General features: G+C 46.7%; 1 protein-coding gene across 1 annotated transcript; it reads right to left on the reverse strand.

Moving 5' to 3' along the window:
• Nucleotides 1-6: 6 nt before the first annotated feature.
• Nucleotides 7-14,440, reverse strand: IL15RA (interleukin 15 receptor subunit alpha; the record flags this gene model as incomplete). The annotated part of the gene is made up of 6 exons (XM_055083568.1): nt 7-421; nt 4,533-4,565; nt 5,147-5,341; nt 7,434-7,526; nt 9,329-9,523; nt 14,420-14,440. Coding segments are annotated over 6 exons (626 nt in total), but the record flags the coding sequence as incomplete, so codon positions are not given.
• Between the last annotated feature and the right edge of the window lie 4,633 nt (nt 14,441-19,073).

A 19,073-nucleotide genomic window follows, 5' to 3' on the forward strand; every position in this document is an offset into this window, starting at 1 on the left:
AATTGCAGATCAATCAGATTGGTTATTTGGAACCTTCTTTCCTTCTGAATCGGCTTTCGGTGAATTGGCCCATGTCATCTGTTGGCTTCTGGCTGCCCGGTTCTGACCAGTGGCCTGCGGGCTGCTTTGGAAAGTGAAGGGCACAGGCCCGACTCAGTGACCGCTCAGCCTCGACACTCCTTTTGGCGAACACAGACGGGGCGCATGGAAGTGCGTGCGTCTGCAGCCAGGAAAGGGGGTCTTCCCTTGGACAGGGCAGGCCCGGGGTCATCCGGATGCAGCCCTTTTCTTGGGGGAGGAAGCATCTTGTGCGGTGTGAGTCGTCTGTCTACTCACCTTGACCTTATGTAACGTACGTAATGTACCAGAAGACATACCACACACACTCCACAGAGCACGGTGACCGACGTGGAGATGGCCGCTGGAAAGAGAGCAGAATTGAGTTGGCATTGAGCTCGAAGGCCGGGCAGCAGATTTGTTTCTGAGACTGAAAATTCTTTACAGTTTACATTCCTGCAGTGAGATCCAGATGCCTTCCTAGCCAGCTCACCGTTACTAACAGTTCCCTGAGGTCCAGCTGTTCAGCCTATTCTACGTCTGGGCACAAAAGACACTCCTTTCCCACCAACACTGCCAGTTCAAACCATCCCCCATTCGCATTATCCGCATCCTTGTCCTTCCCGATCAACGTGGCATGGGTGACGGGGCAGGGACGGGAGTGAGGCCGGAGGAGAAAGTAAGGGCCTCAGGGATCAGAAGCTGGGCGTGAGCATCAGGGCGAGGGGACCAGCACCCCAGGAGGAGAGGAAGCTGCTGCTAAAGCCGAAGGTGGGGAAATAGAGCAGGGATCCTCCTCGGTTGTCCCCGCCACAATGTCCCCCTTTTCTCCACCTTCACAGAATCCTGATTTAGAAACAATAGCAGGCAGTGCCATTTTTCTTCCAATTTCATCTTTACTATGTTTTTTTTAATTTGCAACTTTCTACGGTGGTGTTAAGTAGGGTGTCACGAGGCAGGTGTTACAGATTAGAAGAGAATAAGGTAAAGGCTGAGTTGAAAGGACCAGCATTGGGAGGGGGACTTGAGGGTAGAGGGCCCCAGGCACGATGGCTTGAGATTGTTAGGGAGGGTGGGATCTTCACATGGAAGCCAGAGGGCTGAGCCTGAGGGCAAGCTGAACAGAACTATCTTTAAAACATTTGTATCAATCATAAGCGCCAAGCAGATTTGGCCAGTTTGCCTTACTATTGTGAAATCTCCCTGCAAAAATATCGCCTATGTGCCCTGTGTGTAAGATGACAACGCCGAACGTCTGGGGACCCAGGAATCTCACTGTGGACCAGGAGGCACATTCATCTCCTGAACTGTTGAGCTTTTCAGACCTGCACCTATACGGACAGCACACAGCCGTGTGTACAAGGATGAACACCCATGACGTGGCCTTAAAGATAGAACTTTCCTGAAAAATAACTAAATAGAAGGATGAGGGGAAATACCCAGATTCTCTGCAGGGTAGAAGGGGAAATGGGTGAAGTTTTTCTCAAGGGCAGTTAGCAACATGTAACAGAAGCTTTGGAGAAGACCATTTCCTTTGACTCTCTAAGTCCACTACTAGAAATTTATTCTAAGGAAATAGGAAATATATATACAGTATTCACTAAAGTATTGTTTAAAATAATTTTTAAAATGTTAATCTAAATCTCTTATCAGTAGAAAATTAGTTAAATAAAATGTGGCATACCCACACAATGGAATATTATTCAGCTTTTTAAAACTATGAAATCTACATTTGTTAACGTGGCAAGATGTCAACAATGTCTTAAGTAAAAAAAGCTGGTTGACATAAAAACAAAAAAAAAAATTTCCAGTAAGCCATGTGTGTATCCATACGCACAGAAAGGTCTTGAAGACTATATACCAAAGTATTAGGTAATACTTTAGGATAGTAGATAACCTTATTTTCTTTTTTAAAAAGTTTTTTTTCCTGATATTTTTGCAATGAATCTGTAATCCGAAGACATACTAAAGTTACAGAAACATAACTAGTTGCACCTAAGTAAATAAAAATAAGCATAGAAAAGTTGTTCCAAAAAAAGTAATGGAAAACATGGGAAATTAGTGGAAGTTGTTTTGAGTTTTTAGACTTAGCATTAATCATCATTATGACTAAAAGACAATTTTTTTTTAGCAGAGATGTGACTCTCTCCATTAAACTATTCCTTCATGTTGACTAATCAGGTTGGCCTGCATTTACTGTTCATGGAGAGATTTATTGGAAAAGGCAAGCTGATGTTAACTATAGTTCCACTTTCACAATGCTGCTTCCTGTTTCTTCTTATTGAGAATAAAAACTGCAGACTCAAACTCAAGTGAGAAGAGCGTTCCTGAGCCAATGATGTAACACAGCAATTTGAATTCAGCCACTTGAACTCAGACCCTTGGCCTCTTCCTCAGGCAAATTTAGTAAAGAAACCAGAATCACCAAAACAATGGATTAATATATCAACTGCCACGTTCTCCACCCTTTTGTGTTTCCTAGGGGGTGCATGGATTGGAGAAAAAGGAAAAGAGGGCTTCCCTGGTGGTGCAGTGGTTGAGAGTCCGCCTGCTGATGCGGGGGACGCGGGTTCGTGCCTCGGTACGGGAGGATCCCGTGTGCCGCAGGGCGGCTGGGCCCGTGGGCCATGGCCGCTGGGCCTTCGCGTCTGGAGCCTGTGCTCCGCGGTGGGAGAGGCCACGGCGGTGAGAGGCCCGCGTACCGCAAAAAAAAAAAAAAAAAAAAAAAAGGAAAAGAGATTTGGTGAGACAGAGGAAAGAGGGGAGGAAAGGTGGATGATTGCACAGGAGCCCAGAAGGGCCAGGAGTCCCCGCCTTGACTTCAACCTACGGTGATGTTGGGTCTACAGTGGGGAAGGCAGCCGAGGTGGCCAGTGGTCACTGTTCAGTGTGGGTGATGAAAGGGTCCTCTGTACCCACAATGAGGGATCACCTCACGCCGGTCAGAATGGCCATCATCAACAAGTCTACAAATAGCAAGTGCTGGAGAGGGTGCAGGGAAAAGGGAACCCTCCTACACTATTGTTGGGAACGTAAATTGGTGCAGCCACTATGGAAAACAGTCTGGGGGTTCCTCAAAAAGCTAAAAACAGAACTACCATATGATCCAGCAATCCTACTCCTGCCTGTATGTCTGGAAAAAAATGAAAATACTAATTTGAAAATATATGTGCAGCCCAATGTTCATAGCAGCACTATTTTCCAAGCCAAGATGTGGAAGCAACCCAAGTGTCCATCCACAAATGAATGGATAAAGAGGTGGTACATATATACAATGGAATATTGCTCAGCCATAAAAAAAAATGAAATTTTACCATTTGCAGCAGTGTGGATGGGCCTAGAGAATATGATGCTTAGTGAAATAAGTCAGAGAAAGAGAAAATACTGTATGATATCACATATGTGGAATCTAAAAAAATAATACAAATGAATGTATTTGTAAAACAGGAACAGCCTCACAGAGAAAAACTTGTGGTTACCAAAGGAGAGAGGGAAGGGGGAGGGGCAAATTAGGGGTAAGGGATTACAAGATACAAAACATTATACGTAAAATAGATAATAAGGATATACTGCACAGCACAGGGAATTATAACCATTATCTTATCATAACATAAATGGAGTATAATCTGCAAAATTACTGAATCACTATGCTGTACACCTGAAACTAACGTAATATTGTAAGTCAACTATACTTCAATTTTAAATGTGTCCTCTGTGAACATCCAGGGAATCGTCATTTCTCGGCGGTCCCTGCAAACTAGTTCAGGCGCGGGGCAGTGTATTTGATGTGCCGTGTGCCTGCATCTGCTGAAGGTAGTTTTGAAGTGAGAATGTCAATTCCTTATTCCTGGGCAGTGGTTTCTTTTCTGTTTCTTCCAGTACTGAGCACTGTGCTGGGTTCAGAGTGGGTAACCAGTAAATACTTAATTGATCAAATTAAACCGTTAACCTTCCATAAGCTGAAGGACATGTAAAGTGCCATTTGCTTTTTAATGAGAAATCTGCATTTCGTTGCAGGTTAGGACCATATCTGGCACAGGATAGGAACTCAATTTATATTGTTTGAACAGATGAATGACATAATATAGGGGTAGCTCCTGTTAAAGACTGAGCATATAAACTGCAGCAAATGTATTTCAGCTATTGAAAGATGAGAGGTATAATACAGTCTGAAAGATAAACCCTTTACTCCTGGTGCACTAAATGAATATGGCAGCGTAATGTGATACACCAACTCTGGCTTCTACGCCAGTAGCCTGACAGTGAGAAACTACCAACATTAAGATAAATAGTCAAGCTAGAATTCCATAAACAGAGGGATCACGTAACTTACCTAAACAGAGACACTTCTGAGAGTGAAAGAGGCAGCTGTTGGTGACCATGCTGGGACAGCAGGCATAAGCCAGGTCCGCCCAGCGCCCTGGCACTGAGATCCCCTGAGCAAAAACACCACGAGGACAAAGGAAAATACTTACCAGTCACAGCTCTGGGATTGTACTGATATGCACCTGCAGAGCAGAGATTGCAGCTCAGTTATTGCCATGGTCCTAAAGGCACTAATTTCTCACTAAGCAAGAGAAATCCTGGACAGTTTGTCTCCCATCTTAAAGCCTTGAGAGAGTCACGGCTAGCAAAACCAGCCTCACTTTAGCACAGAACCAGGGTCATTGATTTGATTGATGCTGGGCCATGCTTTAAGAATCAGATAGGCCCTTAGAGAAGATGCCGATTACCGAGCGCTCCCCCATCCCACACATTGTGATTCCAGATCAAGGAAAGCTTCCTCTGCCCTCCCATATCGGGAGGAGGAAGATCTTATTCTGATTCTTGGCAAAGGCTCTGCCATGTGGATTAATACGGGGAGGCTTGTCACATGTAAGAGACAGGCTTTCTCTCCCCGCTGAGCTGAGCCAGGGTGGAGCGCAGAGAACCAAGGCTGTGGCAGAGAGCAGGAGGCAGAGGGTTGCTCCTTCATGCTGACTTTGGATTGGATGGTGTGGTGTGATGCAATCGGCTCGCTCAGGATCTGTGACTCAGAAGCAGCCTGTGGGAGCTGCCCTCTCCTCCAGCAGGCAAAGCCAGCACTAACCGGGCGGGTCCTGCGAGGCCGAGGGGGTGTGTTCCGGAGCCTTGGCTGTTGTCTGAGCTGGGACTTGGGAGGGCTCATTATTGATTACCCTTGTGGTCCCCGCAGAAGGAGCTTTGGATGGCATCAGCCTGGAGCCTGGTCCACTAGCCAGCCTTGTGGCCACTGTGGTGTCTGACTTGGAAGTAAAAGCTGGCTCTGCAGGGAAGTGCAAGACATGGACAACGAAAATATTGAGAACATTGTCTTTTCTCGGCTTTGGAAGAGAGTGTACTAACACCGGCTCTCGTGAGCCTGCCCCGGCCAGCCTGCCCCCAGCAAACTCCTCCACGGCTCTGGGGGAAAACCACTTGAGTGGGTAACATCTTCATCCATCTGGAATGGCCAAGGGGCTTTTGAGGACGCTAGAGGATTTATGGTTATTTATCATGGGGCACATAAACTAACCATCCCAAAGATCTGTGTAGAACCAGGCACTAGAGAAGTGTTTACTAGGAGACCCAGCTCAGATAAACAGTGGAACTGTACTGGCCAAAAGACATTGGGATGCCGATTTTAATTTACTTTTTACATGTTTGCACAAAACATTTGAAATCAGGGGAACCTGAGATTTGCCCCTTCTGACCTTTAGAGGGGGGACCTGAGGGACGTGTCCTGGCTTGGCCCCCATCTCGGGGAGGGTGGGCCACCTGCCTTGTGTTTAGGTCCTTTACCTCCCCATCCCTCACTGGCCAACGGCTGCCCCGAAGTGTAAAGTGTAGTGGCACAACTCCGCTGTTCTCTTTCTGTGAAAAATGGGTCTTCCACTGTGACAGTACGGTGCTTTGGAGCCCAGCCCTGGAGCAGAGGGTGCGCAAGGGTGGCTGTGAGCCCTGCATCCCGGGCTGTCGGGCCATAGTCGGGCCGCTTCCCCACGCTCTCCCAGCCACGTGGGCAGAGCATGGGCACCCGTGGCCACGGCGCCCGCCTGGGAGATCAATCTCATGTCTGAGGTTTCACTGTGCAGCTGCGTCTGCCAAGTGTTTGGGGCATGAAGGCAAGGCTGGGGGAGGCCACCTGAACCAGGTGTGACTTGGACCAAAGGGATTCTGGGTACTCCGGCCCCTTCCTTCCGTTTGTCATCGGCTAAGTAACTGGAAGGAAACCTTGCTCCCGCCTCTCCATCCTCCCTTCAGGAGTGGTTCTCAGCCTTGGGCACCAAGTAAGCGTCCCCAGGAGAGCTTCTAGAACCCTAATTCCCAGATGCTCCCCAGACCACCCAGAGTTCCAAGGAGATTTCAACGAGCATCCACGGTTAAGAACCGGCTCTCCAGGGAGGCGGCCCGAGCAGCACCATTAACCACAGTGTGATGGCTGTGCCTGGAGGGAAAGGAGGAGACGGGGACCAGGAAAAGCCTCACAGTGGGTAATGGGCCACAGAAAACCAGGAGTCAAGAGAGGGTATTAGAGGATACAGCGCACGTTGTCCCAGGATGTTCCAAGAGCTCGGATTTTCTTAACATCAGGACGGTGCTGAGGAAATTGGGGTAGAGTTTACCCAAGACTCGGTGGAAATGCAGAACCCTGGCAGCTTCGTGCAAGCATCTGTACTAAAGCAATCACAGGTTATTGGGAGACGGCTCTGCGTGGGTCTCTCCCGGTTCTACACATCTTGCCAGTAGGGCACTGACAGCCCTTTCTTGGCACCGTCTTTCCAAGGATGCTTAGATGGCCTTGGAAGGTGGAGACAGTGCCTCCCCCTGGAACACAGGTCAGACATATTCATGCCAGCAGTGAAACACTCAAGTTCCTGCTCAGGCTTCCCCTCCAGTGACGTAGGCTGCCCGTACTGGCATCTGTTTAGGCCTGCTTAAGGCATGTGGGGACGAGGGACTTGATGAAGCCTGCTGACGGTCCTGCTGCCTGTGGTGCCGGGTAGGAAAGTCCTCCATCTCTGACCCAGGAGGGTCAGGTTTTCTGCCAGCGCCCATGAGACCTGGGAAGGCTGACGTGCAAGGCATTCAGAACCTCAGACCCTCCCTCGTTCTTGAGGCCACGTTTCTACCACAAAGTGTGATCTGGCCTATTAAGAGTGGATTTTAAACCGTTATTAATTATGTACCTGTGAAGCCTGGCTCTCAAGCTACTTTGGTTTAAAAGGGAAAATGAAACTAATGTCAGTCCTCATTCTTGACGTGAATAAGAGGTGTTTGCAGTGGAACCCTGGCAGTGGTCCACGAATCTGAGGGTTCTCTGTGGACCGGATGGCATCAGGGGATGAGAGTCCGGAGAGAGTCTGTGACGTTCCTACCTTTTCCAGAAGGGTTGGGGCTGTCTGGCTCTGGGGTCACCCCTGTTGGTGCTGCTGTGGAGGGTGGCCTTTGGTGAGTCAGGGAGGCGTCTCCTAGAGAGAGGATAACCACATGGCGTTTATGATCCTGAGGGTGGAACCTGGTGTGGCTTCAGAACTGGATGTAAATAGAAAATAAATGTATAAATTTAAAGTGGACACATCTGGCTCCCTAGGCTAGGCCAGAAGCACAAGAGATAAACAAGCATCAGTCTGCAGTTCCCATTGCAGACAGACTGCACACTTTTTTTCTAGCCTTTCAAAAAGACTGCACAAGTTAAGTATCACATGTGTTTTATTTTTGGCTGGGATGATAGCAGCGATATCAACTCAGCTTTATAACGCTGGCTTTTGCGTGGGAAAACAAATGATTACTCAACGGATTGTTTTTGGCACAAGATGTTGGGGAAAATAATGGAGGCAGTTGTTAGTGGTAAAAGGTGGGGGCTTTGGGGATGAGACCTAAAGGTTCCTCCAGTCTTTGGGTTCTAAAAGTGTACGATTCCAGGCCTTGCCCCCTTCTTTCCTCTCCCCTTCCGCCTGCAACCTGCCCTGTTCAGTTCGCCATCCTCGATTCATTCACCCAGAGGAAATGGAACTTTGAAGAAACAGTCACTTTCCCTACAGTGGAAAGCCCTTATTTTTGCCCCTGGACTATGGTTCCAGTGGGTCCCCGGACTAGACCGAGGAAGACACCTGTGTTCTCCCTGCAGTTACTGCTCAGACCCGTCCTCACCCAGCTCATCCCTCCAATGGCCCCAGGATGCCGTGGGCGCCATGTTCCCAGCCCAGCTATTCCTCTGCAACAGCAGAAGGCTCCCTCCTCCTCTGCAACAGCAGAAGGCTCCCTCCTTGCCCGGCCTCTGATGCCTGCATGGTGGCCACGCAGCGGGAGGGGAAGGGGTACAGGGCGATCTCAGCGCTACAGATTCAATACAGATTCACAAAGCCAGAGGGAGTCTGGCTTTTCAAGGAGTCCCCCAGCCGTGAGTTTGCTGTTGAACAGCCCCGCTTGTCTGCTTTCCCCAGAGAGGAGTGGCGAATTTTCACAAATATTATGTGAGAAAGTCTCACGGCTGGACATGCACCACGTGTGCAATAAATGTTTGTTAAATCATCATTCTCTTGGAAGACCACAGATTAACCTTTCCTTTTCTAGAGAACGGGTCTTACTATTCCTGAAAATCGCACTATTGGCTTCCACTCCAAGATTGTTTGACTTCTGGTGTGGTTATCCAGCTGTGGATGGTTAAAAAAAAAAAGGGATTATGGAGATCTTTCCTCACACTCAGTCTTGAGCTCTGGAAGGACCCCAGACATGATAACTGGGCTAAGGGGGTCTCTGCTCTGTGGGTCTCTGCGCTGCTCTCTGGGGAGGAGAACAGGGAGTGATTTCCTTGTAGGCTGTCTCCTAAGGAGGAATCGGGAATGCTCTCTGGGAAACAAGCATGCTGTGAGCACACACCTTTGTCTGTAGCCAAACTCTTGCTTCTATGATCTTAAAGCACTGAGGTAATAATAGTTAATAAATTTACCAGATTTCTCTTAATCCTCCCACAAGCCACAATGTTGACATCAGGTCCATTTTCTAGATGAGGAACAAAGAGATCCAAGACATTAAGGCCCTCACCCCAGGTCTCACGGATGGTTAAGTGGCAGAGCCAGGACTTGAACCCAGAAGTGTGTGACCCCAAAGCCCATGTATTTCCACCTCCCGGAGGTGTGTTTAGAAGCCCATTGGTTTATTTAGTCTCAGTCTTCAACCCAGATGTCAAGGCCACCTCATTCTGCTGCCCGCACTGCAGTCTGCTCTCTGCGTGGCCTTGGCAAAAGGGGCGGAGGGCCAGTGCACTTACTGATGCACTTGAGATTGGGAGTGGTCCAGTGGGCGAGGTTCAGAGTCTTGTTAAACACGCACTCGGTCAGGCTGGAGGTCCCGGCTTTACGCTTGAAGCCAGAGTTACAAACATACCGCTCCCTGGAGTTGAGGTTGTAACTCTTGACCCGGATGTCTGCATGTTTCACAGATGTGGGAGCTGGGCACGTGATGCCTGCAGAAGTGCAGATGAGAGGGGAGAGATGAAGAGATTTCAGCTTGCTCCGTGGGAACACTTGGGTGGGGTGGTAGTCAATAACTTTATAGTCGGGGTCCGGATTATCGTAGGGGCCCCTGGGGATACACCCCAGATTCCAAGCATGTGGAAGATGTTGAGGAAGGGCCCCCCACTGTCTAGAAGCTTTCCAGAATCTTGCCTCAAGTACCAGCCATTCAGCATAGCTAGATGCCAGGGGTCATCACTAGAGACCCCTCTCTCTTGCCTTCCACTCCCATCAGTCTCCAGCCTCAGTATCTCTTAGCCTCTGGATTGCTATCCCTACAAGCCTTTAATCCATTTCCACAAGGCAGCCGGCATCATCTTCAGATGACTTCAAGTTTGATGACTTCACTCTTTCTCAGTTGCCCACTGTTCTGAGAATAAAAACTAAAATCAAGGCTCTGCTGGATCTGGCCCTGTCTGCCTCTCCAGCTACTCTAACCTCTGGCCACACTGGCCTCTGGTCCCCCCATGCCTCTCACCATGCACCTCCCCCGCCCACTCTTGGCTGGCCATCTCCTGCCACCCTTCTTAGCTTAGTTCAACATCGCTTCCTCAGGAAAGCCCTCCCTCAGCCCCACAATCAGAATAGCTGTTGGCATTAACCAGGACCCCGCGGGGTAACCACTGGCCATAGATGAAAGGCTACACTGATGACGACTGGAAGAATATTAGTCATGTGTATATTTATATACTGTTTTAAATATATGAAATACTTCATAATAAAAAAGTAGGGGAGGGGATTTTAAAATACCCTGCCACAGGAAGTCAGAAACCTTGGCTGACCACAGGGCAAGAGAGGGCTAAACCATGCCAAGGGTGGGTATTCAGTGCTTTTGCTGCTAAATGAATGTGAAAAATGTAGGAGATCCTAGAATTAGGAATTTTGTCCTTTCTCTGGGCAAGTTAGGGCAGCTTAGGGTAAAAGTGAAGCCGAGAAGACTTGTGAGGCCATTTGGGAGGATTCTGGACAGGTTTTTGGGAGACAAGACACAAGTCACTCCCAGCAGACTGTGGATGTGACAAAGGGCACGTGGAGTGAAAAATCAGATACGTTTTATCAGAAGAATGTTACCAAAAGAAGGTAAGAGCCAGAACTAGAACAATTAAAGTTTTCTTAATAATTGCCCCCTTCTAATTAGTTGGAAGTTGAAAGATTTGAGCAAGATTTAGACCCTAAGATTTTCTTTGTATGAAACTTGATGGCTAAAACCAGTGTCCTGGGGTTTGCCACATCCTGGACCTTCATTTCATGTCCGAGGCACCTCTCTGTAGACAGATGCTCAATAGATCTGCAATCAGCTCCAGAGCTGGTTTAGTGCTGTTAGCATGACACCTAGTGAAGTCCTTTGTTCTCATATCTGAGTTTGGGAACAGGCTAGGATCAGACAGTGCTAGTCTGAAAGTCTGCTGATTTAGCCACCTGAGAGTACTGGGAACAGCCCAACTCCCAAATGGATGAGGTGGGCTCAGTCACCTATCCGGATGAGACGGTATCCTATCCAGATTAGAGCCTGTGCTACGCCCGGAGGGGGACAGAGTCTGGAAAATGTGACCATCTTCCACAGTTTTGCATGACGTGCTGAGGATGCTGGATTCCAGAACATGAATCTTCATCTGCCTTGGAAAATGTCTCTGTCTTCACCCGTGTGTTCCGGTGGTGCTGAGTTCCTTCTACAGCCTTCGAATAAGCCAGTCTTGTTTGATTTACCCCAACAGAACCTGTGCCTGCTTCCTAGAAATCCGAACCTTCCTCTGGTCGGGCAGGATCTGGGGTCAGCTTTGACTAGCTATGGGCCCCCCAAGTAGCAGCTTTCACCATCCTTCTCACCTGCTCCCTGTGGACTGGGCTGCCTCTGTCCAGAACCCTAGCTTTCTGGACCTGGGACTGCCCCTCTGCCCAGGTCTTGTCCATCTTCTCCTCCAGAGGGCATCCCCTGGATTTCCACATTCCCCAGCTGCTGGCCTAGGTTTGGATGTCAGAGAATGACTGCCAGAATCACCAGGACACTTACTCACCTGACTCTCAGCGTCACCACTACCTGGACCCCTTATGGCACATCCTGCTGGCCAGGTGGGCCTCTTTAGATATCAGAATCACAAGGAGCCATCTCCAGGGACTTCCCTGGTGGTCCAGTGGTTAAGACTTTGCCTTCCAATGCAGGGGGTGTGGGTTCGACCCCTGGTCGGGGAGCTAAGATCCCACGTGCCTCGCAACCAAAAAACCAAAACATAAAGCGGAAGCAATATTGTAACAAATTCAATAAAGACTTTAAAAATGGTCCACATCAAAAAAAAAATCTTAAACAAAAAAAAAGAAGGAGCCATCTCCAGATTCAGAGTGTGGTTGAAACAATCCACGATCAAGTGCCTGGCAGCCTGCAGACAGGCCAGCCCACTGCTGGGGCAGCTGTCAGACCCTCCCCTCCTGCTTCAGGCTCTGTCACTGAGGTGTCAGCATCCTCATACCGGAGCCCACCTGAGCTCGGTGGGTCAGTCACTCCAGGCTTTACTTTGGTCTCCCTAGTCTCAAGAGGGAAAATGGATTGTTTGCTTTTTGTTCTTAATCCAACCCGTGATTCTTCTTTTAAAGCCCCACTGACATCTGTTAGATTTTTAAAACTATAACATACAGCTTGCCATCCTTTATCACTCCATCCTGATGGTGACAATGTTCTCTTTTCACTTACGGGGCTTCTATAGTGGACTCAAACATTTTCATTTTCTTTTCAATGAGATCATAAGATAATCGTTATTCCAATGTACCAGTTTTCTAAAATAATTTTTCCTACTAATTTGTATGAACAAAGTTCATAGCGAAGAGAAGAAATCTGGCTGTTTAGGTTTGCTTCCTTCATCTTCCTCTCTCTCCCATCTGGTCTTTGGGTTGTACCTCTTTCGCCTGAATCCCTTCCCAAACGTTTTTAATCGCTTTGTAGTCCTCAAGTTCAGCTTAATCCACTGATTCTAATTTCAAATGATGTTCTTTTTAAAAAAGTATTCATTTATTTATTTGGTTGCACCAGGTCTTAGGTGCATCAGGAGGGCTCCTTAGTTGCAGCTCCAGGGCTCCTTTAGTTGTGGCTCACCAGCTTCTTAGTTGCAGCTCGTGGTCTCCTTAGTTGCAGCATACATGTGGGATCTAGTTCCCTGACCAGAGATCGAACCCAGGCCCCCTGCATTGGGAGCACGGAGTCTTATCCACTGCGCCACCAGGGAAGTCCCTCAAATGATGTTCTGAATCTGTTGATCTTTCCTCGGCCACCTTTTTTCAGTCTTCACTGTTTTCTGTGTTGTTTTCAGATTTGGGATTTTTGTCAGCAAATTGTTCTACATCTTCTAAGTCTTAAAACAACTCCCCTCCATTTAGGGCAGTGGCTTTCAACTTTGAGTGTCCGTGGCACTCTCTGAAATAAAACATTTGCGCCCTCCCACTCAAGGGGATTTAAAACATTGAGGCAATGGCGACCGTGTCAGCAAGTTATAAAGAGCCACTGCCACAGCATAAGGGTTTCCATGCTAACGTGTAACTCACTTGGTCATCCTTCAGGGCTGGCTGCTATGTGGGTGGGATAGTTTATTGCATATAAAAGTACCTAAGTTTATGGCATATATAATAATTCAGAGTTCTTACAGCCTTCAGTAAATATGCAGTCTTCTTTGTGGTGGTTTGACTTCACCTTAGATTCATAGCAGGTAGTACCCCTCCCAGCTCGACACCCCTTCTGCCAAACGTTGTCATTAGCAGTATATTCACTTGAGCAACAGTGAATTTTACACACTGATCAGGAAATGTACTGTGCACACAGTTGAGGACCTCTGTTTTACAAGGCAAAGCGCGCTGGGCCAGATCCCGAGTGAATGAGTAGTGACTTCTTGTAGCATCCGTAGATTTTCCTCCCAAGCCCATCTCTGCTGTTAAACCTGAGGGCAAAGGTCTGAAGTCACTGTCATGCCTCCTTTTCTTCCTGATTCTCTACTGGAGCCAGTCATCAGTGAGTAAGACAAACTCAACCCAGGGTCCTCACTGTTGGAGGAAGAAGTTACAACTATGGAAACGGGGAGGGGGACGACTGGAATGCACCCTGTGGTGCTGGGTTAGAATTGGGGTTGGAGGTGTCAGGATGTAATCATAGTGTGTGTGTACACGTCTGTGTATACGTGATTCTGTGTGTACACGTGAGTGTGTGCACACACGCTACCTGTGTCCTCTGACAGTGCCTGGAAGCAATGACATATAAGCAGAAAACATATTTAGTACCAAGATCTTGGTCTCCACTAAAAGGAACCTCAGCTTCTTGGAGAAAAGGCTGACGCGGGGCCGGGAGAGGGAAAGCACAAGGTGAGCATGGAATGTCTGGTACCAGAAAGTAGGGAAGGGCTTAGAGAATGATGGCAACATGTCAAAAGGATTTGGTGGCCAGGTTGAACTGGCTATTGCTGGCCCATCTGGGACAATCTGAGTGTCAAAACAAATATACTAACAGATTAAGGAATAAAATAAAACAAAACTCATGTCTGTGCTAATATAAATAAATAAAGGACTAATAACTAAATAGGGGAGAAGAGAAGGCCTTCAGTATAATGCTAACTAATAAATATAGACAGGATGATGGAATAAGAAAAAGGGACAATGGATGCAAAAATGAGGGACATAGTATTTACATAGTGTGGCAGATTTGCCCTGCGTCAGTTTAGCTGAGCTGGACACACACGCCCCAAATTCCCCTCCCTGCACGGTGTCCAGTTAGCCTGTGACACAACAAAGATTTTATGTTCAATCTGGAAGGAGGGAAGGAGCATCCATGTTCCTTTGCACTTGGGAGACGGGGGCCGCTGCCGCTCACGTACTGTCGCTTATCTGCAGGCTCCCTTGGGTGGCCAAACAGCTCCTCCAGCCCCGTGACTCTTTGCTGCAGCTTCTCCCACCTTTGGGCCAGGTGTGTATCTACTGCCATGATGAGGAGCGCCAGCTTCTCCTGCTGGACGCGCTCCTCGTGGAAGCTGGAGTCTCGGAGGGAAGATGAAAGACCAACATGGGATCCAGCTTGGCCTCACGGCTCCCAGGTGGCTCTTGCTTCCCCCACTTTATGACCAGCTTCCCACTCAGACCGTGGCCTGGAGGCTCCGGCTCCAGACACAGAAGGAACAGCTCACCTAGATGGTGACCGGCTCCCACAGCTGCACAAGGTGGTTCTGCTCTTCTTAGATTCTTAGGACCACAATCCTGACTGGTACACAGAGTCCTAAAGAATCTTCCCACAATTAGTTACTAGTTACAATGGGGAAAATGGTAACTATATTGGAGAAAGCTGACAAACACCACCTGAACCAAGTGATCAGAAGTAACATCACCAACACTTGGACAAATAGCTGTCACATCCCTCCTGATCCAATTCACTGACAAGGACACAAGCATCACATCTGTGGTCTCTCTCCCCCAAATCCATAACCGGAATCTAACCATGAGGAAACACCAGATGAACCTAAACTGAGGGACATTCTGAAAAGTAGTTGGCCTGTATTCACGATCAAGAAGGATCAAGAGGGACTTCCCTGGTGGCACGGTGGTTAAGAATCCTCCTGCCAATGCAGGGGACATGGGTTCGATCCCTGGTCCGGGAAGATCCCACATGCCGCGAAGCAACTAAGCTCGAGTGCCACAACTACTGAGGCCCTCATGCCTAGAGCCCATGCTCTGCAACAAGAGAAGCCACTGCAATGAGAAGCCTGTGCACCGCAATGAAGAGTAGCCCCCGCTCGCGGGGACTGGAGAAAGCCCGCACGCAGCAACAAAGACCCAACACAGCCAAAAAAAAAAAAAAAAAAGAAAGAAAGAAAGGCAGGGGGAATGTTCCAGACTGAAAGAGGCTAAAGAAATGTGACAACTAAATGTGATACATGGTCCTGGATTAGATCCAGAATTAGGAAGAAAACAGCTAAAAAGGACATTAATGGGACAATTGACAAAATTTGAATATGGACTGAGTATTAGATAATAATATGTCAAGATTAAATTTCCTAATTTTGATAGTTGTACTATGATTATGTGAGAGTGCTGTTTTCTGGGAAGGTATGTAAGAGAATGTATTCTTAGGAAACATATACTGAAATATATAAGCATAAAGAAGCATAGTGTCACCAACTTAGTTTTAAATGCTTCAGAAGAATGCGCACGTGTATAATAAATGTAGATTTATTTAGAAAGAGGGGGAATGGTAAAGCAAATGGGGAAAAATGTAAACAGCTGGCGAATCTGGGTAAAGGATATTCCGAAGGTCTTTGTACTATCTTTTCAACTTCATGGTAAGTTTGAGGTTGTATCAGAATAAATAAGTTTAAAAATACGTATCCAAAGAAAAACCACCTGATGAGAGGCACTTGGGGCCCTTTCTTTGAGATTTACTCTTGAAGGAAACTCTATGAGCCCTTGACAACTCAGACCAAGATTACCTTTGGTCAGGAGAATTTTAATTATTTCCCTAATTGTGGTTTTCATGGTGCCGACCTCCCCTTTTTTCCTGTCCTCTCTCCACACCTTTTAGAGTTTCTTCCTCATTTCCTGGGGCCAGTAGTGGTGCTTCCGCTCTTTCTACGTTTGGTCATGATCGTAGCGTTAGTCTCCATCACGGCCACATTGGAGGCCTTGCTCTGCCACATCAACTCTGCTCCTTACTGCCTTCATCTTCCTTACTGCCTTCATCACCAGAACCCCCTGGAGGGCCTGTTAAAACAGGATGCTGGGCCCTCTTCCCGGAGCTCCTGAGTTAGTAGGTCCAGGGCAGGGGCCGAGCATCTGACTTTCTTTCTTTTTTTTTTTTTGTTTGTATGTTTTAAAATTTATTTTATTTATTTTTGGCTGCATTGAGTCTTCTTGGCTGTGCGTGGGCTTTTCTCTAGTTGCCGCAAGCGGGGGCTACTCCTCGTTGAGGTGCACGGGCTTCTCATTACGGTGGCTTCTCTTGTTGCAGAGCATGGGCTCTAGGCGTGCAGGCTTCAGTAGTTGTGGCACGTGGGCTCAGTAGTTGTGGCTTGCAGGCTCTAGAGCGCAGCCTCAGTAGTCGTGGCGCACGGGCTTAGTTGCTCCGCGGCATGTAGGATCTTCCTGGGCCAGGGCTCGAACCCATGTCCCCTGCATTGGCAGGCGGATTCTCAACCACTGCGCCACCAGGGAAGCCCCGAGCATCTGACTTTCTAACAAGCTCCAGGTGATGGTGATGCTGCTGGTCCAGGGACCATGCTCTCTGGTATTTACAGGCGCATGAGTCTCTTGGCATCACAGCAAGTTACAGTACTTTTCAGCACGCATTAACACTTTTTGTTCATACTTTTCCAGGTCATGGTGTTGATTCTATCAATGAGGATTTCTTTTACAGGTTCTTCCTGATGTGCTTTTCTGAATTTCTGTTCTAATACTTTATTTTAATTAAAAAAAATTTATTTTAATTTTTTGACTGCACCACACGGCATGTGGGATCTTAGTTCCCCAAGCAGGGATTGAACCCGCACCCCCTGCATTGGAAGCACAGAGTCTTAACCTCTGGACCGTGTTCTAATACTTTTTAATTGGATCTCATTCCCCCACCTCCATCTCAAAAATATTGTGTGTGTGTGTGTGTGTGTTTACCTTGGCAGTACCACACTATAAAATCTTAAATTAAATCTCAAATTTTTGCTACCAAAATCTTAAATCTGCGTCTGGGGGGCTTTGCTGTATGTTAACAGAGCTGGGGAAATACTTAGAGGTGGAGGGGTGGGGTGAGTGGAGAGGAATGACCATAAAACTCAACTCTAAAAACATTTGACAATGGACCAGAATGGATAGTGTCATAAAAATACTAGACTTTGCTCTATGATAAAATGTTCCTTCCTTCTGAGGGAGCCCGAATCGACCTTGGATCTTTGGACGCCTCAGGTTATATCACTGGTAACTGGATGGTCTCCATCCAGCCACAGACCAGTAACTAGAGAATACAAGAGATGTGAGGTCCCCAGGGGAGAAGGCTAGGCAAAGACTGGATTTAGTTGGCAGGAGTGTATTTAATTGGTTTTTCCTCACCTGCCCCTTTCCTTCCTTATGCCAGTTCTGCTCTTTGGAGCTGACAGCATTGTTGTCCTGGGCCTGGAAGAGCCTGTGATATCACAGAGTCAAGTGCTGAGTCTCTGGGGGACTGATGACCTCTGCCATGGGTTATTCTGAAGCCTCGGAAGGGAGAGAGAGAGAACCCCTAGCCCATCCCAAACACCATACACACGGTGATTCACAAGACCAGGCCATTTCCTTGGGATTGCAAAGACAACTTGCTCAAAGCTATGTTTGTCTTTTTGTGATTGGCTTATTTCACTTAGCATAATGTTCTTAGCATAATCCATATTGTAGCATATTGCAAAATCTCCTTCCTTTTTAAGGCTAAATAATATTGCACTGTATGTGTATACCACATTTTGATTATCCATTCATCTGTTGATGGACACTTGGATTGCTTCTACGATTTAGTTATTGTGAATAATGCTGCTATGAACATGGGTGTACAAATATCTCTTTAAGACCCTACTTTCAATTAATTTAGGTATACACCGGAAGTGGAATTGCTAGATCATATGGTAAGTCTATTTTTAAATTTTTTTAGGAACTGCCATACCATTTTCCAACAGTGACTGTACTAATTTACATTCCCACCAACAGTGCACAAGGGTTCCAATTTTCTAAATCCTTTTCAACACATTTTTTTTTATTAACACTCATCCTAATGGGTATGAGGTATATCTCACTGAAGTTTAGATTTGCACTTCCCTAAAGATTAGTGATGTTGAGAATCTTTTCACGTGCCCATTGGCCATTTTTATATCTTCTTTGGAGAAATGTATATTCAAGTCCTTTACTCATTTTTGAATCAGGTTATTTGTTTTTTTGTTGTTGTTGAGTTTTAGGAATCTACATATTCTGGATATTAAATGCTTATCATATATATGAATTGCCAATATTTTCTCCCATTCTGTGGGTTGATTTTTACTTTCTTGATAGGGTCTTTAATGCAAAAATTTTTGATATTTTCATGAAGTCCAATTTGTCTATTTTTTCTTTGGTTACTTTTGCCTTTGGTATCACATCCAAGAAATCATTGCCAAATCTAATATCATGAAGCTTTTGTCTTATGTTTTCTTCTAAGAGTTTAGTTGGTTTAGGTCTTACTGATCCATTTTGAGTTAAGTTTTGTATATTATATTAGGTAAGATCCTACTTTCATTCTTTTGCATATAGATATCCAGTTTTCCCAGCACTATTTGATGAAAAGACTGTCCTTTTCCAGTTGAATGGTCTTGGCACCCTTGTCAAAAATCACTTGGCCATAAATGCAATGGTTTATTTCTAGGCTGTCTATTCTATTCCATTGGCCCATATGTCTTTATGCCAATACCACACTGTTTTGATTACTGTAGCTTTGTAGTAAGTTTTGAAATCAGGAAGTATGAGTCTTCCAATCCATCTATTTATGTCTTCTTT

This window comes from Physeter macrocephalus, unplaced genomic scaffold (assembly GCF_002837175.3).
Source record: "Physeter macrocephalus isolate SW-GA unplaced genomic scaffold, ASM283717v5 random_1803, whole genome shotgun sequence".
NCBI classification, from domain to species: Eukaryota; Metazoa; Chordata; class Mammalia; order Artiodactyla; family Physeteridae; genus Physeter; species Physeter macrocephalus.